General features: G+C 49.8%; 2 protein-coding genes across 3 annotated transcripts in view; both read left to right on the forward strand.

Annotated features, from left to right (window-relative positions):
* Positions 1-4,357, forward strand: part of AKAP10 (A-kinase anchoring protein 10) — a 35,742-nt gene extending 31,385 nt beyond the window's left edge. Inside the window, exons 14-15 of the mRNA XM_084823105.1 lie at positions 24-119; positions 1,017-4,357. Of these exons, the coding sequence (XP_084679231.1) occupies positions 24-119; positions 1,017-1,022 (102 nt within the window). The 3' untranslated portion in view covers positions 1,023-4,357. The remainder of the gene's footprint in view (positions 1-23; positions 120-1,016) is intronic.
* Positions 4,358-7,790: 3,433 nt separating this feature from the next.
* NLE1 (notchless homolog 1) lies at positions 7,791-22,828 on the forward strand. Of its 2 annotated transcripts, none has more exons than XM_084823263.1 (13): positions 7,791-7,930; positions 8,839-9,004; positions 9,247-9,464; positions 11,347-11,426; positions 11,768-11,844; positions 13,351-13,448; positions 13,586-13,778; positions 14,147-14,282; positions 15,965-16,011; positions 16,571-16,773; positions 17,566-17,725; positions 19,158-19,228; positions 20,988-22,828. In XM_084823263.1, exons 2-13 carry the CDS (start codon positions 8,870-8,872, stop codon positions 20,998-21,000), a joined length of 1,431 nt encoding a protein of 476 aa, XP_084679389.1. In that variant the 5' UTR covers positions 7,791-7,930; positions 8,839-8,869; the 3' UTR covers positions 21,001-22,828. The 2 variants fall into 2 exon arrangements, with proteins under 2 accessions (XP_084679389.1, XP_084679388.1); XM_084823262.1 differs by having other exon boundaries at positions 7,813-7,930; positions 13,559-13,778.
* Positions 22,829-23,225: the final 397 nt, after the last annotated feature.

The following is a 23,225-nucleotide window of genomic DNA, read 5'->3' on the forward strand; positions in this document are numbered from 1 at the left end:
AAGGCCCCTCTTGCCTGCTTTAGGCCCAAGAAGAAATGGCCTGGAGGATCGCCAAGATGATTGTGAATGACGTCGTGCAGCAGGCACAGCCTGGCCTGGCCATGGATAAAGTCACAAAGGTAACGGCGGAGGGTGTTGGAGGCCCTGCAGGCTCTCTTGCGGGGGTGCTGGAGGCCCTGCAGGCTCTCTTGCGGGGGTGCTGGGGACTGTTTTGGTCAGAGGGCGTTTCAGCGGCAGGGGCCAACAGCCCACAGAGTGGAGCCCAAGGCCGGAGCGGGCAGAAACAGAACTACCAGCCTATTCTAGCTCCAAGCTCACAAAGCCTCAGGAGAGGCGTCTCAGCCTTTCGGAACGGGGAAAGAACTGCCCCCAAGCCACCAAACCATCAGTGGTGAAGGGGAGAGGGGATGGGACTATGGGGAAGGGGGTTTCCGTCCTCTCTGCTGGTGGTGCGCCGTGGGTTAATGGGGCTGACAGAGTGGACTTGATAACTTCTCACTCCCTTCCAGCTCGTTGCTTTCTATAAGCGATTGCGACAAGCCCCAAAGTGGGTTCTTACACCCTGTTTATAGTAAAGGATGCCGTACACTCCAGCTTTCAGGCTGCTCAAACGGGCAGATAAATGTTTCCAGCAGGGTAACTAGAAGATCCAGTCCCTTCTCAGGGAGCCTCCTTCAAAAGCCCACAACTGCAGCACACGTGTCACTTAAGGACAGCTGGGTGCTTTTCCCTGCCTGGTTGGCATGATACGCATCTTGGCGGAAGCGTCCCCTGTGCACCATGTCATTTTGCAGAAGCGCCCTGCTGGTTTATGTGAAGAACCTCTCTTAAAATCACAATCTTCTGGAGTGAAAATTGGGGGCAGGGGGTGTCCTCCTCTAGTCCCCAGTGGCTTTCTAGCCACCTTTGAAAAGCCAGGGGAGGTGGGCTTTGCAGATGGTGCCGTCTGACGCCATTCCATTTTCAAACCAAACTCACTCTCCTCCCCCCCCTCTCTCTCTCTTGTTTCCCCCCAGCTATGATCTTCAAACTTCCCAAGCAAGGGAATGTTGAGTTTTCTGCCTCCGAAGATAAGTGGACATGTTTCTCTCCTCCCCCCACGCCAAACTCCTCCTTTTGACAGAGCCACTGGAACGCAAGCACTGTAAACCTCAACCCCCCCACACCCTCCTTTCCTTTTAGAAAGAACATTACGAGGAGGAAGAGAGAAGGAGCCTAGACTTTTCCACACTGAGCACAGATTGATTTGCTTCCCTGCCAGCTTTCCCAATGAAGGAACACAGCGCTCGCAAAACATCCCCCTGCTCCGTCTGCAAAAAATTATTCATCTAAATAACTTGGAACTGGAATACGGTCCGGGCTGGGGACTGGAGGTAGATTCCCCCCATAGGGTCCTAGCTGTGATTTCTGTTTTGTTTTTTTAGGAAGGCACAGGGCACCTTAACCTGTTGGAGAGGGGCTGAGTGTTGATGGTAGTGGTCTTCTAAAAAAATAAAAATAAAATCCCGGAGCCATTTTGAGTTCTCCTTGCTTGAAATGTTCCGAATATGATAGGATCTGGACCCTTCTCTCACATTTGTGTCAGTTCTGCAAAGAAGCGGGTGTTAGTTTCAAGCAACTTCCAACTAATGTAACCCCATCTTTGGTCCTTATTCAGTCTCACCTGTGCTCTGCTTCCGGAACACTAGGCTCTTCAACAGCCCTGTCCTGCAACGGACACACACTGCTGGGGCAGGGGGCGGGGTGAGGAGTCCCATTGATCAGAAGCAGCATCTCTTCCCCGATTCCATTTATTTTAATTGCCAGTTTTATGCCTTTGGCCCTTTTAGTTTCCTGCAAACTTTTGGGATGGATAACATTTTTCACGCAAAGTTGCGCTTCCTCTGTTCTGGTACCTGCAGTGGGCGGGTACTTTTACTAGACTGTTCAAAGCACTCAAGATGGGGTCCACTCCATTGTGCGTGTGGTTTTTGTTTTTTTCCTGTTATTTTTTTTTCTTAACGCCTTTGTTTCTATTGAAATATTTTCTGTTCCGAGCAGGGGGGTTTTAAATGCCTATTTGCGTTTGTTTTCTGAAGATTTGTGCAAAACAAAACGAAAAACATACAAACACAACCCAAATCACCTGTAGGAGAGCTTTTGATTTGCCTCCAGCATTTTGAAAGCCTTGACGGATGAAGCGGGCATTTTACTGTTGCAATATCTGCTCTAGCGAAGGCACTGTGCGTCAGTCTGCCAGAAGCAAAAAAGCTGTGTATAGGTTTTTTGGTACTGTGTACCACCTTCTTATTGTCTCATGCCCGAGTATTCATGTACTTAAACCATATTTAATTGTGTTTTGATTGAAAATATATATATATATATATAAAATATTACAAATTTGTGTCCCTCTTCTGTGTGTGTGTGTGTGTGTGTGTGTGTGTGTGTTTTCTTAAATGCCTTGCGTCTCCCATGCGGATGCACTCATTTTTTCTAGTCAGAGCAGGGGGGTTGACCTTCTTTCAGCCCGAGGGCCAAATTCTATTTCGGAGAAGCTTTTGGGGGCTGCACTTTGGTGGGCAGGGCTGAAGGCAAAAGGAGATGGGGCCAAAGGCAGCAGGGGCGAGCCAGAACACAGACATGCCGGCATCATTTAGCCCTTCCTGCCAGTCACTCAGCCTTAGGAGAGGCATTTCAACCTTTTAGAATGGGGAAAGAACTGCACGAAAGCTGGGAAGCTACCTGATCAACAGGAGAAGGGGGCACGGCCATTCGAGGAACCCCGGAGCGGCTGAATGTGGCCTCAGAGCCTGAGCTTCCACACCCCTGCCTTAAACCATCATCTGCAAGATCAGGAGTCCACCATCCAACTCCGCACAGCAAGGTGATGAGAAGCGCCCCATGCTTCCCTTCTGGACTGGAACTGGGAAGGGGTCAAGTATCCAGCTATCAGTGGCTTCTGCTCATTGCGGCTGTACATTACTTTCAGCATGAGAGGCAGCCTTCCTCTGTCTGCCAGTTGCTGGGGAACAAATGCGGCCAAGCGCTGTTGCGCTCCTGTCCTGCTTGTGGGCCTCCTACGGGGGCAGCTGGGTGGCCACTGTGGGAACAGAATGCTGGACTAGAGATGCCTTGGGTCTGACCCTTCGCGGCTCTTACATTCCTATCCTCACCTCCCAGTTGTGTTGAGTCTCAGAGTGCAGTGAAAGATCCCTCCACCCCTTTAAGTGCCAAACTGGAGGAGAAGGCTGGAGCTGTTTGCTTTGGTGGTGGAGGGGGGCTGAGGCACGCTGACCACCAAAGAAAGTCCCAGCCTTTCCTTCCAGCTGTGACGAGGGGGATCCCATCAAACACGGTGGGCCTTCTGAGTAAACATGCATTTATTGATTTTCAGGATTTGTATGCTGCCTTTCAGGACAACCAAAAAGTGGCCCACATCAGAACAAAACAATACTATAACATTCATCATATGTCAGTAAGAGGCCACAATCCAAACTAAAAATAAAGCATTGAAGCATGAAACAGCAGCACTTTAAAACAACACCGATCACCACACACAACAAAAACCATAAAGTATGAAGACATAAAACATAGCATACAAACCACATGAAATACAGCTAAACGCCAGTAAAATACAGCTCGGGTGTACCTTAGGGAGAGAGAATTCCCCAAATATTTATTTGACATTTCTATACCACCCACTAGCTGAAGTTCTAAATATAGAGCTAAAACCATAAAATATAAAAGCCTGAAGCAGCATACAAACTTATACCTCCCCCGCAAAAAGCTATAAGCCCACTCAGGCCTAAAAAGCATGCGCTCCACTTTTTGATACAAGGACTAAAGCCTGGATGAATAACGAGGTCTTCACTTCGTGCCGGAAAGAGCACAACGTAGGTGCCAGGCAAGCCTCACTGGAGAGAGCATTTGAGAGACGGGGAGCCATCGCTGAAAAGGCCCTTTCTGTCGTAGCTGCAAGTTGCCCATTTCACCTCATTCAGCAGGGGTACTTGGAGGAGGGCCTCTTCAGGTTCTGGCAGGTATATATGGGAGGAGGTGACACTTCAGCCAAGTTGCAGCTTTGAAGGTTAATCCTGCACTTTGAACTGGGCCCAGAAATGGATGAGGCACCAATACAGATCCAAAGCATCTTAGCATCGTCTTGAGTGCCCAGCAGTCTTAACAGATCTTGAGGCGAGGGCAACAGGGTGGCTAGTAAGGCCTCTGTAGGTTCATACAATCCTTCATAACGTGTAGGATTGTGCTGAAGGGGGAGAAGGTGAGGTCAACTTTGTTCACCGCAAATTTTGGCTTGGCTAGCCCAAATTTGGCTAGCAGGGTCAGGGGACCTGCAAGAGACCCTCATGGGGGAAAGAGGGAACAGCTGCTGACAAGGGGCCTTTGTGGACTGGATCAGTGGAGGATCAGATCCCAGAATCGGTGGGGAACTCCCTTTGCATCTGTGATAAATGGCCAGATGCAAGTTGGACGTGTTAAGAAGCAGGGGCTCTGGCTGCCACGTGGATGGGATGCAGTTCCCGAGATTTTTCTGCTAAACTCCTGTACACGAGTGCACTAAAGAGCTGAAGATAAGCTGGTAATTGTTGTTAACACCATGCCAGGAGTCTCCAGTGCAGCCGCACTTTCAATACCTGGTGTCCCCGTCTCTAAAATGTCATAGAAATGGAGAGAGTGCAGAAAAGGGTGATTAAAATGGTCAAAGAGTTGCCTTCCTAATTTGGGGGGGGGGGGCATGTTTGTTTAGAAATAAAGACCGTTAAAGGCTGTAAAGAGGGAGATGAGAAGGGAAGCCGGGCCATTCCACCAACCCCGCCAAAAGACAATTGTTTTTCCTCTTCCCTCCTCATAGAATCATAGAATAGTAGGGTTGGAAGGGGCCTACAAGGCCATCCAGTCCAACCCCCTGCTCAGTGCAGGAATCCAAGTCAGAGCATCCCTGACAAATGGCTGTCCAGCCTCGTCTTGAAGGCCTCCAGTGTGGGAGAGCCCACCACCTCCCCAGGTAATTGGTTCCATTGCCGTATTGCTCTGACACTCAGGAAGTTTTTCCTGATGTTCAGTCGGAATCTGGCTTCCTGTAACTTGAGCCCATTATTCCGTGTCCTGCACTCTGGGATGATCAAGAAGAGATCCTGGCCTTCCTCTCTGTGACAGCCTTTCAAGTACTTGAAGAGCGCTATCATATCTCCCCTCAGTCTTCTCTTCTCAAGGCTAAACATGCCCAGTTCTTTCAGTCTCTCTTCATAGGGCTTTGTTTCCAGTCCCCTGATCATCTTTGTTGCCCTCCTTTGAACCCTCTCCAGCTTGTCTGCATCCTTCTTAAAGTGTGGTGCCCAGAACTGGACACAGTACTCCAGATGAGGCCTAACCAGTGCTGAGTAGAGAGGAACTAGCACTTCCCGGGATTTGGAAGCGATGCTTCTATGAATGCAGCCCAAAATAGCATTTGCCTTTTTTGCAGCCACATCACATTGTTGGCTCATATTCAGCTTGTGATCGACGACAATTCCAAGATCCTTCTCGCTCGTAGTGTGGTTGAGCCACGTATCCCCCATCTTGTAACTGTGCATTTGGTTTCTTTTTCCTAGGTGCAGAACTTGGCATTTGTCCCTATTAAATGCCATTCTGTTGTTTTCTGACCAGCACTCCAGTCTATCCAGATCACTTTGAATTTTGTTTCTGTCTTCCAAAGTATTAGCTATCCCTCCCAATTTTGTGTCATCTGCAAATTTGATCAGCATTCCCTGCACCTCCTCCTCCAAGTCATTCATAAAAATGTTGAAGAGCACTGGGTCCAGGACTGAGCCCTGCGGTACCCCACTCGTTACCTCTCCCCAGCTTGAGAAGGTCCCATTGATAAGCACTCTTTGAGTCCGATTCTGTAGCCAACTGTGGATCCACCGGATCGTTGTTTCATCTAGCCCACTTCAAGCTAGTTTGCTCATCAGGATATCATGGGGCACTTTGTCGAAAGCTTTGCTGAAGTCGAGGTATATGATGTCTACAGCATTCCCACGGTCTACAAGGGAGGTGACTTGATCAAAAAATGAGATCAGATTTGTCTGGCAGGACTTGTTTTTGACAAATACATGTTGGCTTCGAGTAATCCCGGCATTGTTGTCAAGGTGCTTCCAGATGGATTGCTTTATGATCTGCTCCAGAATTTTCCCAGGGATTGATGTCAGACTGACTGGTCTGTAGTTCCCAGGTTCCTCCTTTTTACCCTTTTTGAAGATAGGGACAACGTTAGCCCTCCTCCAGTCATCTGGCACTTCCCCGGTCCTCCATGATTTCTCAAAGAGAATAGACAGCGGTTCTGAGAGTTCTTCTGCCAGTTCCTTTATGACTCTAGGATGCAGTTCATCTGGCCCTGGAGATTTGAACTCATTCAAAGTAATGAGGTGTTCCTTGACCATATGCCTGTCGATCTCAAGCTGCAATCCTGCCCCTTCAGCCTGTACTTCGCCTTTGCCAGGGGGGTCATAGACCCTCTTTTGGGAGAAGACTGAGCCAAAGTAGGAATTGAGCACCTCTGCCTTTTCTTTGTCCTCTGTGATCATTTTGCCATCCTTATTTAATAGCTGAACCACCATTTCTTTCCTCTGCCTTTTACTATGCACGTAGCTGAAGAAAGCCTTTTTGTTGTTTTTAGCATCCCTCGCTAACCTCACCTCGTTCTCCGCTTTAGCCTTCCTGACGCCATCCCTGCAATTCTGTGCTACCTGCCTGTACTCTTCCTTTGTTACTTGGCCTTCTTTCCACTTCCTATATGTGTCCTTTTCTGTTTTCAGGTCATCCCTAAGCTTTTTGTGAAGCCACATTGGCTTCTTCTGTTGTCTTCCACCTTTTCTTCTTGTTGGAATCATCCCTTGTTCCTTGCGTGTTGTGTCTTTTTTAAGATTGTAAGCCTGCGGGCAGGGAGCGTCTTGTTTTACTGGTTACGTGGAAGCTGCTCCAGGCGCCTTTTTGGCTGAGAGCGGGATACAAAAACTTTATTGCTTCTATTATTTATTTAAAGAGGGGCAGTGTTATCAATGGCGTGGAGAGGGTAGGCTTTTCACTTTCTCCAGTGCTCACCCGATATCCCATGACTTTGTCTAATAATCTTTAATAGTAAAAAAATAAGTCCTCTGAAAAGAGAAGCTGTAAACTAATTCAGCTCCTAGTCTAGGCAGCCGAAAGCACCGGTGGACGCTCTTTCGTGCTAGGGGGGCTGTGCTATACCTTGTTAATTAAAAACCCAAGTTGGCAAAGGAAGCGATGCAGCTCTGTGGCAGAGCACTGCTGAAAGTCCTGGGTTCAATTTCTGGAATCTCAAGTTAAAAAATGGATTGGGTAGCCGAAGATGGGTAACCTGGCAGAGACCCTGGAGAACTCAGCCAGTCAAAGGAGACAACACTGTGCTAGATGGACCAATGCTCTGCCTCAATATAAGATCACTTCCTACGCTCCTGTTTAAATCTGCCATCTGTTCAGAACCATCACGAGGACTAGAATCTTAGTTTGTTTATACATTTTTAAGAGGACTAGAATCTTAGTTTGTTTATACATTTTTAAAAGGGAAGGACCGTAGCTCAGTGGCAGCGCCCCTGCTTTGCGCGCAGAAAGTCCCAGGTTCAATCCCCGGGTTCTCCAGTTGTAGAAAACTGGGTGGGAAAAGCCCCCTCTCTGCTTAGCGACCCTGGAGAAACCTAGAAGAGACCGGAGCTGGGGTAGCTGCAATCCCGCTCTTTCCCCACCAGGTGGCAGCCGAGTCCCTTCCTTGCACGCACTGCCCGGCGCGGAGTGATGACGTCGGAGAGTCCCACTTCCCCCCACGTGGGGGCCTCTTGCAAAAGGAGCCGAGCGGAGCAAGCAGCCGCTCATGCCGAGGGGGAGGCGAGACCTGTTCGCTGTCTCCGTTGGCGAGGGCTGAAAAGGCTGATCTATGGTGGGGGTGGGGGAGAGGGGAGATTGATCCTGGTTTCACATTGGGGTGGGGGAGAGAAACTCCCCCAAGAAGGGGGAGAGCCCTGGGGGGGGGGGTGCGCGGGGTTGGCGGGGGGAGCCAAATTTTGACCCAGGGTCTTCATGAGAGCAGAGTCAAGAAAGATCTGGGCGGGGGCGGGGCAGGTGGCTGCCTCTTGTGTGTGAAGGTTTGGCCTCGGTTGAGGGAGGGGTGAAAAACTGACCACAGGAAAGGGAGGCATAATTTAATGGGGGGGGGGGAGATGGATTCAGATGGCTTGGAGTGTGTGTGTGTGGGGGGATGGAGTGGAGCGGGGGAGGCTGATTTTGCTGCAACAGACTCGCCCGGCTGCCTGCCTGGAAGGTGGTGGGATTTTTTTTAGGGTGGTGCGCAAGAAAGAGGTTGCCACTTTTTACTGGCGATGGGAGTGGGGATTTTTTTTTTTTTCTGTGCTTCATTTTTCTATGGAAAGTTTTCCATTTTACCAGTTCCTTAGTAACAAGGCATAACCACAATATTAGACAGTGTGGCCGTTTCAAAGTTGTCGATAAGCGGTTGTCAGCATATCATGCACGGTTCTTTGGGTTGCTAAAATATATCAGGGTGCAATCCTATGCATAGCTGGCTGAAGAAAGCTGGGAGTAGTGGGACTTTTTCCTGTGTAAGCATGCACAGGATTGTAGGACTTTTTTCTATCTAAACATGCATAGGATTGTACCCTTAGAGTGTCAACAGTTTTCAGTACTTTTGTTTTCTTTCCTGAAATTTAAACAGTAGGGAAGTACATGCTATTATCTTTAAATTTTAAAAAGTATTCTAATAAAAAATCCTACATTTGGATCATCTTAAGTATTATTAATTTTTTGCATTTTGTCCATTTTTAATCACAGGTTTAAAAGTGGGAAACTAAAATTTTAAAAAATGAAGGCAGACGTTGAGCGACTCCTGATCCAGTTCAAAGATGAAGCCGGCCAGGTCCTGGGGTCCCCCTTCGACGTCCCCATCGATATCACGCTGGAGAAGCTGCAGCTGGTCTGCAATGCCCTTTTGGAGAAAGTACGAGTGTGGTGGTCACCTCCTGGCAGGGGGTCAGAGTGGGGTGATGTTTTGACCCACCACTCCCATGATACCTCGCCATTGGCTATGCTGGCAAAGGCTGCTGGGAGTTGCAGGCCAAAACACCTGGAGGGCCGCAAACGGCCCACCCCTGGAAGAAACTGCCCTTTTCAAAGTTGCAGTTTTTCAGCGCCGCATCCCCCAGAATGCAAAGCTCCAGCCCCGCGTCTCTCCCACCTCAGGAAGAGACGCTCCCTTTCGCCTTCTACGTCCGGGACGCTGAGATCGTGGCCTCCCTGGAGAAGACGCTGGCCGGGCAAGCACTGGAGACGGAGCGGGTGCTGGAGATCGTCTACCAGCCGCAGGCCATCTTCAAGGTGCGGGCCGTGACCCGCTGCACCAGCTCCCTGGAGGGCCACAGCGAAGCTGTTATCTCGGTGGCTTTCAGCCCCACTGGGAAGTAAGTGGCGATGTGGCTGGTATTGTGGGGGGAAGCGGGTGAGGTCAGTGCTGTGGGTTTCCTGGGGGATTTTCTGTGCAAATTTAGGGAATTTGCTTAGGGAGTTAGGGAAATTTGCACAGGGAACTTTCCCAGTGCTCTAGACCTAAAGACAGGCTCATATGTGTTGATTTTTGAAATATTTTTTTTTTATTTCAAGTTTGTATTGTTAAATTTCAACAGAACGAAAGACAAAAAGAAAAAATGAAATATGTGTGTACACTTGCGCGCGCAAATGAAAATATGGCTTTCTAAGCATTATACATAAACTTCAGCAAAAACAAACCAAATATCCATGTAAGTCTATACACCACCCGTTTAAATGCTGAAAGCGTGGTTAGGTCCTCAATCTATTGCATTATAGGAGATGAGTGTTCATCCTTCAGTGATGTAATATCAGTCTTTTAGCCGTCCAAAAGGGTGTGGAGAATCTGTTCGCGCTGACTGTGCGTTAACTTCCAGGAAGCAGGTAGATAGTTTAAGAGGGCATGTACATCAGTAAATATTAAGGAGTGTTCCGATACAAGGCTTATCCATATAGTAACCTCCCCAAAAGAGGCAAATATTGGGCATTGTTGAAACATATGGTTAAAAGAAGTATTAGCTGTGTTAACACCTCCAGCAATTAGCTGACTTAGACAAACCCTTAGACGTGGCATCCGATAGACACAGAACAAGAGTTTTTGCTGAATGAGGCGTAAGTTGTTCTATGAGTAAAGTTCTATTGTATGCAACCATTGGTTACTGCAAATCAGAAAACCAATGACTTCTATAAAATACTTCTTTTATATATTATATAATCAAATTTGATTTGATTTGTATATAATATATTGATCAAGTTGAACCACCATTGGTTACAACACAGAAATAAGCAAAGTATACAGTAAAAATGCAATACACGAAAGACAATAAAACACATCAATTACAGCAGTTCATAATAAGTAAAACATTCTTACTGCTCCCTGTTGAGTATACTGGACAGTCCCCGAGAGTTTCTCTGAAATTGAATTAGGCCCCCGGACTGAGATAGGTTCAGTGCCCCTGCCGTTGAGAGGGATCTCATTTAGTATGCTTATCTTATTTGTTTTTAGTAAACGCCAAAGCTAAAAAGAAACAGAAAAGTACCTCAGGTTGATGTTTTTGTCCAAATACATCACAGGTATTTGGCCTGAAAGATTTCAGGGAAAACCTAAAGAGCAGTTAGAGTGCAATCCTTTACATGTCTACTCAGAAGTAGGCCCCATTGAGTTCAATGGGACTTTCAGGTAAGTGTGCATAAGACTGCAGCCTTGATTTAAATGTTATGTGGATTTCTTTAACTGAAATTTGAAGACTCTGCTTCAGTTGTTTAAAGAGAGGCACTGGAAATTGTCGACACTCATACATTCTTAGCAAATTTCGGTTGGGGAAGGCAGAGTTAGAGCATTGTCTGTTCTCACTGATAGCGACTCTTTGGGGTCTCAGGGCGAGAACGGTCACCCCAACTCCTGCCCCCTGTTCCGTTTTATCTAGAGATCTCAGGAATCAAACCCGCGACTTTCTGCGGGCAAAGTAGAGGCTCTACAGCCATACCCGTGCTTCCTGGGGAGCAAATCCCCTTGAAAAGGCTTCTGAAACAACCTTGGAATTGAAGGATCATATGCTTGGGTGGGATCTTGGGAGGTCATCTAGTCCAACCCCTGGGCTCGTTTAGGATCTACAATGCAGCTGCGGCATCTCTGGCAGAGGGACTCCCACCCTCTGCACAAATACCTCCATCAAAGGCCGGCGCAGTAGAGCTCGGGGTGGGGGGATGCCGATCTCTGCCAGCAGTTGCGTACACAGCTATTTATTCTCTTTCCAGGTACCTGGCCAGTGGCTCCGGTGACACAACGGTGCGCTTCTGGGACCTCAGCACAGAGACGCCGCACTTCACAGCCAAAGGTGAGTCTCGGTAGGGTGAGGCCGCCAGCCTGCAGAGAAATGCACCCTGGGAAATTCATTCATTTGTTTCTTTAAAGTCTTTTTATCCTGCCTTTCCGCCACAAAAAGGTTCCTGGAAGCAGCTTACAAATCAGTTAAAGAAAGCAGTCCCCTGCCCACAGGCTTATGATCTTAAAAGGCACGACACACAAGGAAAAAGGGATGCAGAAGGAACAGGGGGGAAAAACCTGGTCTTTCGGCAGAGTTGGTGGGATGGCCGCGCCTCCCCGCTCTCATCTCCCTCCGCACAGCCTGCTTGGGTTTTTCTAATCCCCCCCTTTCCCGTCTTTTGGGGTTCCCAGGTCACCGTCATTGGGTGCTCAGCATCGCTTGGTCTCCCGACGGCAGGAAGCTGGCCTCTGGGTGCAAGAACAGCCAGGTAAGGGACCGGCTGCCGGCTTCTGCTTCGACACGGCTGGCAGTTTCTGGCCGCTTGCGTGCAAGACCAGGCCTTTTTTCAGAGCCCGGTTCAGCCCCCACGATCTGTTTCCAGAGCTTTGGAAGATGGGAATGAGTAAGGACTGATGGTAGCGGCAACAAAACGTTGCAGCCTGCAGTGCTTCTGCTCAGGTGCCAGCCAGTGAGTTTCCCAGGTTACTCCATTCCGTTTCATTCTCTCCATTCTGTTCCATTCTCTTTTCTGTTCCCTCCCTCAAGAGACGCTTCATATTCTGTGGTTGCTGAGCATGTTCACTCCCTGTTGGGATGGTTTGGTTTCTTTCCCTATTCAGTTTTTTCATCTAAATATTTGGGGTGGGGGCTGTTCTCCAAACATGCTAAAATGCTCACTCTTGTGCACGGATGGGGCTGTCTCGGCGACATAAGGAACAGCGCTCGAAGAATGAGGTTGCTGTTAGAATATGGAGTGCCTCTGGCTGTATGCAGAGTGCATTTGTCGTTCTGCCGCTTAACCAGCTCTCCGAACATGGAGGGGGAATTTTGCTCCTCTCTTTCCCCAACCTTGAGCTCTCCAGATGTTTTGGACTACAACTTCCATCAGCCCAGTCAGCATGGCCAATGCTCAGGAATGCTGGGAGTTGTCATCCAAACATCTGGAGGGCACCCGGTTGGGGATGGCTGCTTTAAAGTGCCACATATTGCTTTACTTACCCAAGAGACTAGTCCCTTCTGAGGTTGGGGTGAACACGCCCCCTTCTAATTATTATTATTATTATCATTATCATCGCCTTTTTAATTTCTCATCATGGGCTACCTTGTGAGGCCTGTGGCCAGGAAGGAAGGAAGGTGGCATATGCATATTTTAAATAAGCTACCAATTGATATAGATCTGTGTGCCTTGATGGATTTTTCTGGCCATTGGTTTTTGATTGAGCTGTCTAAGCCAGTGGCCATCACTGCTGCTTGCAATAGTTAATTGCAGTTAAGAATTAACAGTTAATAAGAATGCTGGGAGTTGTCCTCTTAAACAACTGGAAGTCTGGATGCGCCTGATCTCGGAAGCTAAGCAGGGTCAGCCCTGGTTAGGGCTTGGATGGGAGACCGCCTGGAATCAGGCATCCTGCCTTGAGCAGGGCTTGGACCCGATGGTCTTTTAGGCCCCTTCCACCCCTATGGTTCTAAGGCGCCAGGCTGGGTAAGGCTGACCTAGTTTGCGCGACAACCTTCTGTTAGTAGCAGGCCATTTTAACTGTCATGACTTCCCTCCCCTGAAGAATCGCAGGAACTGTGGCTTGGAGTGGGCTCTGAGCGTTAGACACCCCTACCCTGCTCGGGCGTGCACGGCCGCAGTTCCACGGGGAGTAGACGTGGCCATGCAGCGACAGCCCCTGGAGCTGTTGTCTGGGCTCGGAAATATCCCGTGCAGCCAGAACCGGGATCCCTTCATGGATTTCCGCCATGTTTCCGGTGTTTATGTCTTGGACAGATATTCCTCTGGGACCCGAACACAGGGAATCAGCTGGGCCGGGTGCTCGTGGGACACACCAAATGGATCATGTCCCTCTGCTGGGAGCCTCTGCATTTGTAAGTCAGTCTGCCCTGGGAGTCTGTCTTTTCGAGGTGCAGAACATGGATTGTCCTTAGCAGAATGCTGAAACTGATTTTTTTGTGCCATGTTTGGTGGCTCTGATTAGGCTGTCCCGATTCCCCGCCCTTCCCAGGAACCCAGAGTGCCGCTACTTGGCCAGCTCCTCCAAGGATGGCAGCGTTCGCATCTGGGACACAGCCGCCGGCCGCTGCGACAAGATCCTGACCGGCCACACGCAGTCCGTGACCTGTATCAAGTGGGGGGGAGATGGTCTGCTCTACTCCTCCTCCCAGGACCGGACCATCAAGGTCTGGAGGGCCCAAGATGTGAGTGTGGGAAGAGGGTCTGTCCCTGCCCCAGCCACTGACGTCCTGGGCTACGTGAGCAGCGCTTGGGCCTTTGGGGGTGCCGCTCCGCTGGCTCAAGTGGGGAGCAGCCCTGCCGCAGCTCCTCTACTTATAGCTTCCGTAGCCAATCAAGCGCCAGGGGACGCTGTCCAATCCAAACCCTGGAGGGCGTGGCCACTCCTCCTTTTTTGCACATAAGAAGGTTCCGTCAGCTCAGCTCCACCCACAGCTGCTGCTCTGGGCTGCCCAAACTGGCAGACTTAATGCAGCGAGTTCAGAGAGACAGATGCTGCCCCCCCCCCATTTGCTCTGGGTCAGGGACTATGTTGTCTGCGTTTCCCTTCCAGGGAGTCCTCTGCCGCACACTCCAGGGCCACGCGCACTGGGTGAACACCATGGCTCTCAGCACAGACTACGTTCTCCGCACAGGGGCTTTTGAGCCAGCCGAGGCCTCTGTCAACCCCCAGGACGTGAGCGGGTCCTGTAAGAGCATCTTTATTTATTTTTATTTATATCCCACCCTTTTTCCTGCAAGGAACCCAAAGCAGCTGCCACAATCCTCCTCCTCTCCATTTTATCCTCACAACAACAACCCTGTGAGGTGGGTTGGGCTGAGAGTCTGTGACTGGCCCAAAGACACCCAGTGAGCTTCGTGGCCGAATGGCAACCTGAACCCAGATCTCCCAAATCCTAGACTAATGCTCTAACCGCTATGCCACATTGTCTCTCCTGCGCCTTCTCGGCCTGTACCATTGCCCTGAAGTTTTCTCTACCACTGACCTCAGAGGTGGGCTTCTTGTGGCCCTCCAGACATTCTGGCCTACAACTCCCATCAGCACTAGCCAGCATAGCCAATGGTGCAGCATCATGGGAGTTGTAGGCTGAAACATCTGCAGGGCCACAAACAGCCCACCCTTATTTTACATAAATACTAGGAAACCAGTCCCCAGTGGTGGGTTACCTTCAGCAGCTATAACAAACGGATGCCGCTATTCTCACCTAATTCCATGATTGCACCGCAGGATCGTGGGAGCCATGCAGGATTCTGAACCTCCTGAGAACTTCAGCCTTTTTTTTTCTGTTTTGGATGAAGCAGGTTTCTAGTCCTTAAGCCCTCCCTCTTTGCAACCTCAATCATTTATGTGGGCTTGCTTCAAATTTCAGGTGCCAAAGGGAGCCACTGGCAGAAGCTATGTAGCAGGGCTGCAGTGTTGAATCAGTTAGTCTTTTTAAAAATATGTATATATTATTTCAAGTCTGTATTTTAAAAAAGGAGATGCAAGCTTAGATTAATTGGTTTAAGGACCCAATCCTATGCATGTTCAGGCAGAAAAAAGTCCTCAACTCCCAGCATTCCCCAGCCAGCCATGCTGGGAGTTGTAGGACTTTTTCCTGCCTAAACATGCATAGGATTGTGCCCTAAAAGCTTTTTAATCAGTAGTTGTCCAGATATTTTGGACTTCAACTCCCATCAGCCCAGTCAGCATGGCCAGTGGTGAGGGATGATGGGGTTTGTAACCCAAAACATCTGGAGGGCACTACGTTGGGGACTGCTGCACCAGCGCGCCATCCGAAAACTACGTTTTGTTTTGTTTTTGCTTGAGAACCCTTGCTGTTACTCGCATGCAAAATTATGTTGCAGTCCTGCGCGTATTTGCTCAGAACGGCAGGCTGCTGTGTTCTCTGGCGCTCACTGCCAGGAAAGCATGTGTAGCGTGGCAGCCTCGATTTAATTAAAGGCTGCAATCCTCTCCATGCTTACTTGGGAGTAAGCGCCATCGAACTCAGTTGGTCTTGCTTCTGAGTAAACATGCATAGGATCGTGCTGTGCGTCGACCCAGCGACTAAAGCCTGTGCAGCTAATCAGCCAAGAAATTCATTTGCAGACTTTGCCTCCAGTGTTCAGAGAGTGCAGCTTTCGTGCCCTACATATAGCCTGGCGCACTGAGTAAATTCTGCAAAACAAGCCAATTTCTACAATATACAAATGAGCACACGAGTTGCAGGATTCACTTTTTCTTTCCGCTTGTTTGCAAATTCTGCAGCATGCCCCCAGTCCTTGCTCCGTTTCTGCTGGCAGTAATGGGGCAATCCACCCCTGCCATCGGCCCCCATGTTTTCCCTCGCGGCCGGGTATTCCTGACCTCCCTTTTCTTACCCCACAGTGGCAGAGATCAAACAGAGAGCGCTGATGCGATACAACCAAGTCCGGGTAAGTTTGCCCTTCCTGAAATTTAGCCTGGAGACAAACTGGCCACCAGTCTCCCTGCAACTAGGGATGGACGGATCACTCACCGTCCGTTCCGTGGTCTTTTCCGCTGTGGGGGGAGGCGATCCGTTCCTCCCCCCCCCCCCCGGAAACCTCCGGAGTGGCTCTGCGTCCGGAGGATTTTGTGGAACCGCACTCCAGGTCCGTTGCTCTGGTGATACTGTAACGGCAGCTGCCATTACAGTATCACCAGAGCAACAGAGCTGGAGTTCTGTCCCACGGGAAATCCTCGGGAGGCAGAGGTGAGTGTGCCGTTCTGCCACGGATTCCAGAGGCCGGATTCCAAAGAATCCGGCCTCATTTGAGTCCGCGGCGGAATTCTTTGCCATCCCTACCTGCAACGCCATGGGGTGAGGCGTTCCAAAGGGTAGATTTACGTGCCGTACATGTGAACAAGCCGTCCAATGCGCCTTAACGCGGTGTCGGTACTGGAACAAGGAGATTATTCCCGGATCCCTTCCTTTTTCACGCAGAAAGTCGTTTTTGGCTTCTTCACCCACAGGGTCAAGGGCCGGAAAGGCTCGTCTCTGGGTCGGATGACTTCACGCTGTTTCTGTGGGCCCCTGCGGAGGACAAGAAGGCACTGGAGAGAATGACGGGGCACCAGGCGCTGATCAATCAAGTTCTCTTTTCTCCGGACACCCGCACCATCGCCAGCGCGTCCTTCGACAAATCCATTAAGCTGTGGGACGGAAAGACTGGGAAGTATGTTGTGTTGTCGCTATAGCCTTTCTCACGATGATTGTTATTTGCAATAGTGGTGTTCAACTTCTTTCAGCCCAAGGGCTGACTTCCTATTTGGAGAAGCCCCTGGGGAGGGGAGGGGGTGTATTCCAGTGGTGGGTGGGGCCAAACGTTCCAAAAATACCAGCCTTATTTTAGCTTAAAGCTCTTACGGCCAGCGACTAAGGAGAGGCATTTCAGCCTTTTAGAATGGGGGGAAAACATTGCACGAAACCCAGGAAGAAACCAAATGATTGGTGGCTAGGCAGCAGGGGGTGTGGCTAGGGGAAAGGGGGTGTGGTCATCTGGTGGACCCCAGAGGGCTGGATTGGAACTGCAGTAGGGCTGGATTTGGCCCCTGGGCCTCGGATTCTGCATCTCCGATTTACAAGGATTTTGTTCCCCACCTTTCCTCAGAAATTGAACTCGAGCGAGGTCACAAATCTCAAATAAAGCAGTCAGTTCTTAAAACATTATCAGTTAAATATGATAAAAGAATCAGCATTTCATTTAAAAAAAAAAACCCTTAGTTTTAGGCCTGTACTGAGTCCCGGTAACACACCTCGATCATGTTCGGCTTTGCGTTTTGTCTTAGAAGCAAGCTCCGGGCCCTCCTGATGGAGTGGGAGCTGAAACCAGGCAGTCCTTCATGAGGGTGGGTCAGGAGGGCTTTGTGGGGTGGGCCGCTGCAGAGGAAGGGAATCTTCACCCATGGGGCTGGGCCCGCCAGCCAGCTGACTCTTCCCAATGCACGCTCCCCCACCTCCCCTCCAGGTACCTCACCTCCCTGCGAGGCCACGTCTCTGCCGTGTACCAGATCGCGTGGTCGGCCGACAGCCGCCTGTTGGTCAGCGGGAGCAGTGACAGCACCGTGAAGGTGTGGGACACCAAGACACGGAAACTGGCCGTCGATCTTCCCGGCCACGCGGACGAGGTGAGGGCCTGGCCGGCCGCTAGGTTTACCTAGGGGACAGTCGACAGCTGAGTTCGGGAGGGCGGCAGAGCGAGGCCCCCCGCCCCGCCCCGCCCCGCCCCCAAATGGCCAGCGGCTCAGTCCCTTGGCCGCTCACCCGTTCCCCTCTTCCGCAGACGTTGGAAGCTGCTTTATACTGAGAGTGCTGGTCTTGCTAACTCAGTATTCCCAGCTCTGACTGGCAGCGGTTCCCCGGGGGCAGAAAAAGTGTCTTCTCCCCATCCCCTGCAACCTGCTCCTTCTAACTGGAGATGCCGGGGGCTGAACCCAGGACCACCTTCATGTCAAGTTGGGGCTCTGCTGCTGAGCTGTGGTCCTTTTAAAAATCAAGTAAGATTCCAGTCCTCATGACTCTGAAAAGAAGGCTGTTTTCAAGAGGAGCACGGTGATCTGCCTTACACCGTGTCAGAACCTTGGTCCTTCTAGCCCAGTATTGTCAACACTGATTGGCAGCAATGGCTCTCCAGGGTTTCGGACAGGGGTGTGGTTGGGTGCTCAGCCCTACCTAGAGATGCTGGGGATCAAACCTGGGACCTTCCACATACAACACAGCTGCTCAGCCACTGAGTTGGGTTCCTCCCCTCATGGGCCATGGGGGTGGATTCCTCCAGGCCGCCAGCTGCTGACCCTTACAGCAAGGGCTCCATTTCAGACGGGGCGTTTCTGTGTTGGCGTGCCGTGCTGCAGGACAGTCAGTCTGTGTCTTCTCAAGTGTCTTCTGAGAGGACTGGAGCGAGAATCGCTGCTTTTTCCAGTTGCGGCAAAGGGCCCAAATTCAAATCCCTGCTAAAGCGTTCATTGAAATATAAACATACAAAGAAGTTATTGCTGCCCTATAATGATGTAATTCAGCAGCCATTCCAGCAGCCCTGCTGGAAGATGACTTCATTTTTTTTCCTCTTCCCCCCTCATCCCTTTTTCCTTGTATGCCGTGTCTTTTTTGATTGTAAGCCTGCAAGCAGGGACTGTCTTGATTCACTGGTTTCGCACAAGCCTTTTTGGCTGAGGAGCAAGATAAAAAGGAATGGAATGAATGCATGAATAAATTACTCTGTGCCACCTAAAACCAGGCTCACCAGGGCCTTATGGGATGGGGCAGCTGAGCCCCGTTGCTAAGGCACTGTGCATCTCAACGTTGCATGGCCAATGCCATACAATACTTTGTAGGCTGTGGAATTCAGCACCCTGGGAATCGGAGCATTTGTCTATTTTTGTTTGTTTGTTTCAGTGAAGTTACTAGTCCTCAAGATGGATGTGAATTTTTAAGCGCTACCTGGTGAAATCTTGCCTTTTTCTTTTTTTAGTGCAAAAAGGAGCCTGCCAGGTTCTCCGGCCAGGCTCCCCAAACCTCCAGAGCTGCTCTTGACCAGCCATCTTGTTGTTCTCTTCACAGGTGTTTGCCGTAGACTGGAGCCCTGATGGCCAGCGAGTAGCAAGTGGAGGGAAGGATAAGTGTCTGAGGATGTAAGTGGGTTCTGTGTGCTTTTTTGCTTGAGACAGCAGACTGGACCACACTGCTAGTTGAAAAAATAATATATATAGCTTTATCCCTTGAAGTAGCCCGAGGCGTTTCGGACGCTGTGTTGTGTATATGGGCCCCCTTCGTGGGTCATTATTTCTAAAAACTGCCTGCAGAGATCTCTGAAAAGATCTGTCTCCAAGATGAATCCTGTGACTGGTCTATAACACATTGGGTTATTTCAAGGAATAAAACTAACCCTTTAACTTTACAGCTACTGATGAGGGCGGAAGCCGAGACGATTAGTTCTAAATATATTTTGAAATTACTCTGTTGTTGGTCTGTCTATCGTTAATAAATAGTTTTTCAACATCCTGAGACTTTGGGGCTGTTCGTACAACACACTAACCCACGCTGCGTGGTTGAGTGTGGGTTGCTACGAACTGTGGGTTGTTTGTTGAACCGTGGGTTAGCATGTTGTCCGAACCCAGGACATTTTCTGCAGGGTGGCTTGTTGACCGTGCAGTGCGCCTTGTTAACCACCCTGAACAGCCCAACAACAAACCATGGGTTCTCAAGGTGGCTTGCTCCAGAAAAATAAGCCACGCTGCATGGTTAACAAGGCGCCCTGCGAAAGATGTCCTGGGTTCAGGCAACACGCTAACCCACAGTTCAGCAAACAACCCACGGTTCATAGCAACCCACACTCAACCGCTGAGTGTGGGTTAGCGTGTTGTGCGAACCCTGTTACTGTCTCTTCATTCCAGTGGGTTGTTTTGGATGTTCTCTAGTTTTGTTTGACCATGAAACCTCGCTGGTTTGGGCAGCAAAGGTCACTCACAGGAGAGATGAATGGGGAAGTCCATTCCTCCTCTATCATGCCTGGATACGAGCCCCCCCCCCACCTCCTGCTCCCAACAGTCACTGCTGAGGATGTCAGATGGGGAGGAAGTAGCAGCCCTTCCACTGTGCCCACAACCTGCTGAACCTTGCACCAAAGAATGCAGTGCCTGAATTTGCTTTTTTCCTCCTCCCTCCCAATCCCCTTTCCTTTTGTGTCATGTCTTTTGGATTGCAAGCCTGCAGGCTTATTTCTTATCTTTGTAAGCAGCATGGGCGAGCCTTTTTTTGTCTAAAGGGTGGGATAGAAATGCTATGAATGAGTTAAATAGATAAATAAGTGAGGCAAAATGAGGGGGCGGCATGAGGCCACGGGGAGTTGGAAAGATAAAACAGAAGGAGTTGATGCTGGAGGTGGGAGAGGGCAAGAGGCCACGCAGGGGCACAAGGAGGGGTTTGCGTGGTACAGTTAAAAGAGAGGTGTGTGGCTTTGGGGTCCTTTCTGATCCCCATGCCTCTCTCAAGGCATAGTTCTGGCCGTAAGTGCTTTAAGCTACATTACACTGTTACTTTTGGTATCTTGGCCGTGCCCACTTGCTGTCGGCCTTGCCCACCCCTAGAATGCGGCCCCCAAGAGCTTCTCTGCAGTGGAATTTGGCCCTCAGGCTGAAAGAGGTTCAACACCCTAGTTCCAACTAGCAGGTTTTATGGCACAGTGGGTAGAGTGTTGTCCCTGGCCCAGGAAGACCCAAGTTCAAATCCTCTGCTCAGCGGTGGATCTCTGTCAGTGTTCTTGGGCGAGCACAGCCTAACCCACCTTGCAGTATTGTTGTGAGGCTAAAGTGGGGGAAAACTCCATGTATGCCACTCAGCTCCTTAGAGGAAGTGAAGAGACAAATCTTTTCTTTTTCCTTTTTAAAACAGATGGAGGCGATAGCTGCAAGGAAAAACTGTCAAAACAAAATCGACCTGTCGCACGATCCTCTTATGGCGTGGAGTACAGCTTACCTTCCCTCCATTTTAGGGAGGGGTGTTTGAATTAGGAACACACACACGCACACACACACACACACACATATATATATATATATCCATCCAGATAAAGGATTCGTCCTCCCCTCTGTCAGCATAGTATTAGCCTTTTTTCATTGCCTTGTTTTGCCAGTATCCAGACTTGCCTGATGTCTGCGTACCTCTGCCCATCTTGGCTGACGAGAGCTGGTGTAGCATAGAGGCCGAGAGTGGAAACTGGGAAGCCCCCAGTTCAAATCTCATCTTGAGCCTAAGGCGGCTGTAGGTGAGCTGCTATCCCGCCACATCAACTCCTGCCTGAAAATGGGGATAATCGCATCGCTCCTTCTAAGAGCGAGCTCAGGCGATGAGTGCCGAAAGGCAACAATGCCATCGAAAAATGAGATGACATGTCTAACGTGTTTGGGTGAATCATGAGGTATAGAGTGTTCTTGGGATTGAGATGACGTAGGAAACAGGTTCTGGGGTTTAAACCAGGCGATCCCCACTAAACTGAGACTCTTGGTTGCTATTTCCCTCCCTCCCTGTTGCAACCTGATTGAATAATCTTCCTCCCTTCATTCATACAACGAACACTAGTTCTGGCGAAACGAGGGGCCGGCTTCTTGGCTTTCCTCGGCCAAGATGCCCAGAAGGGGCTGGGGGGCGTTTGGCAAGTCTGTCCTCGTGCGACTTTCCTGACCCCAGGGGAGAAGGAGCCTTTCCCCTCTCATATGTGCATTATTTTTTGAATGGATTGCGAGTAACCTTCATTCCACAAGTTAATTAAGGCTGTCTCGAAACCACCGCGAAGGTTGTGCTGAGATAGAAGAGTCTTGCTTAGAATAAAAGGAGACCCGTTCAGCATCAGACCGAGAGCCCAGCTGATCCCCAGCTTTTATCATTGCTCAGCGGCCAGCTGGATGCTTCTGGGAAGCCAGCAAGCAGGCCATGGAGGCAATGGACTCACCTGCCCCTCATGACTCTCTCCAATGCCTGTCCCAGAGGAACATTCCCTCTTCCACCTGGAGGTTCCGTTCAGCATCATGAGCCTCTGATCCCTTCAAGCACGGAATAGTGGACTTCACTGGGAGCGAGGGAGCATGCGTCCGTGGGGAGGACTCATTCCTACATACCTCTGTGCTTGGGGTCACCCCCAAAGGGGCAACACTAAAGAGAAGAGCGGTTTCCAGAGGGGGTGCCCACACTAGTCGGCTGCAGCAGAAAATGCAAAGACAACTGTGGCATCATAAACTGCGTCGCCATAAACTGGTTTTCGGCATTTAAGGCAGCCTTCCCCTAATCTGGTGCCTTCCTGTTGGACTACAATTCCCGTCAGCACTGGCCAACGCTCAGGAAGGCTTGGAGTTGTCGTCCAAAACATCTGGAGGGTGCCTAGTTGCGGAAGGTTATTTTAAGGTGCCATATATTGCCTTACCCAAGAGACTTGGTCCCTTTTGAGGCTGGGATGAGCACGCCGCCTCCTTTCCTTCCACTCATTATCATCATCCCTTTAACTTCTCATCGTGGACTGCCTTGGGAGGCCTGTGGCCAGGAAGGGAGGTATATATACATATTTTAAATAAAAGTGCAGCCATTGATACAGATCTATGCGCCCTGATGAATTTTCCCGGTCATTGTTTTTTTTTATTATGCCATCAAACAAATGGCTGCTGTCGCATCTTGCTATGGTTAATTGCAATAAATAGTTAAAATTAATATCAATATTAATAAGTATTAATCGTTAACATATCACCTATAACTATGATTAATTATGTCATAAGAATCATGCTACTGAATTAGATCAAAAGTCCAGGCTCGTCCAGCCACCCAGTTTCCCTCGGTGGCCAACCCGGATGCCTCTTAGGAAGTCCACAAGCAGGACGCCACAGCCTTTCCCAGCAATGGTCACTCAGCAACGGGTATCCCTGGATTTGGAGGTTCCATTTCTAATGGCTGTTGATCCCCTCTATGAATCTGCCTAATCCTCTTTTCAGTTCCACCAATTAATCCCAGGGTTGCTTGTGGAAGGAGTTTCCTTTTGTCCAGGGGTATTGAACCTCTTTCCTAGATTGAATTCGTCCATCGGGCTGAAAGAGGCTCAACACCCCCGACCTACACAGTAGTCAATAATGGCCTGGTTCACACATA

The sequence above is a fragment of the Heloderma suspectum genome, chromosome 16, assembly GCF_057233095.1.
Source record: "Heloderma suspectum isolate Gila_16-S chromosome 16, 16-S_ref, whole genome shotgun sequence".
Classification (NCBI taxonomy): domain Eukaryota; kingdom Metazoa; phylum Chordata; class Lepidosauria; order Squamata; family Helodermatidae; genus Heloderma; species Heloderma suspectum.

Coding starts and splice junctions, on each gene's coding strand:
- NLE1 (XM_084823262.1), top strand. CDS start 8,870: ATGAAGGCAGACGTTGAGCGACTCCTGATCCAGTTCAAAGATGAAGCC. Junction 11,845..13,350: donor CTGGGTGCAAGAACAGCCAG/GTAAGGGACCGG, acceptor TGTCTTGGACAG/ATATTCCTCTGGGACCCGAA. Junction 16,774..17,565: donor TGGGACGGAAAGACTGGGAA/GTATGTTGTGTT, acceptor CCTCCCCTCCAG/GTACCTCACCTCCCTGCGAG.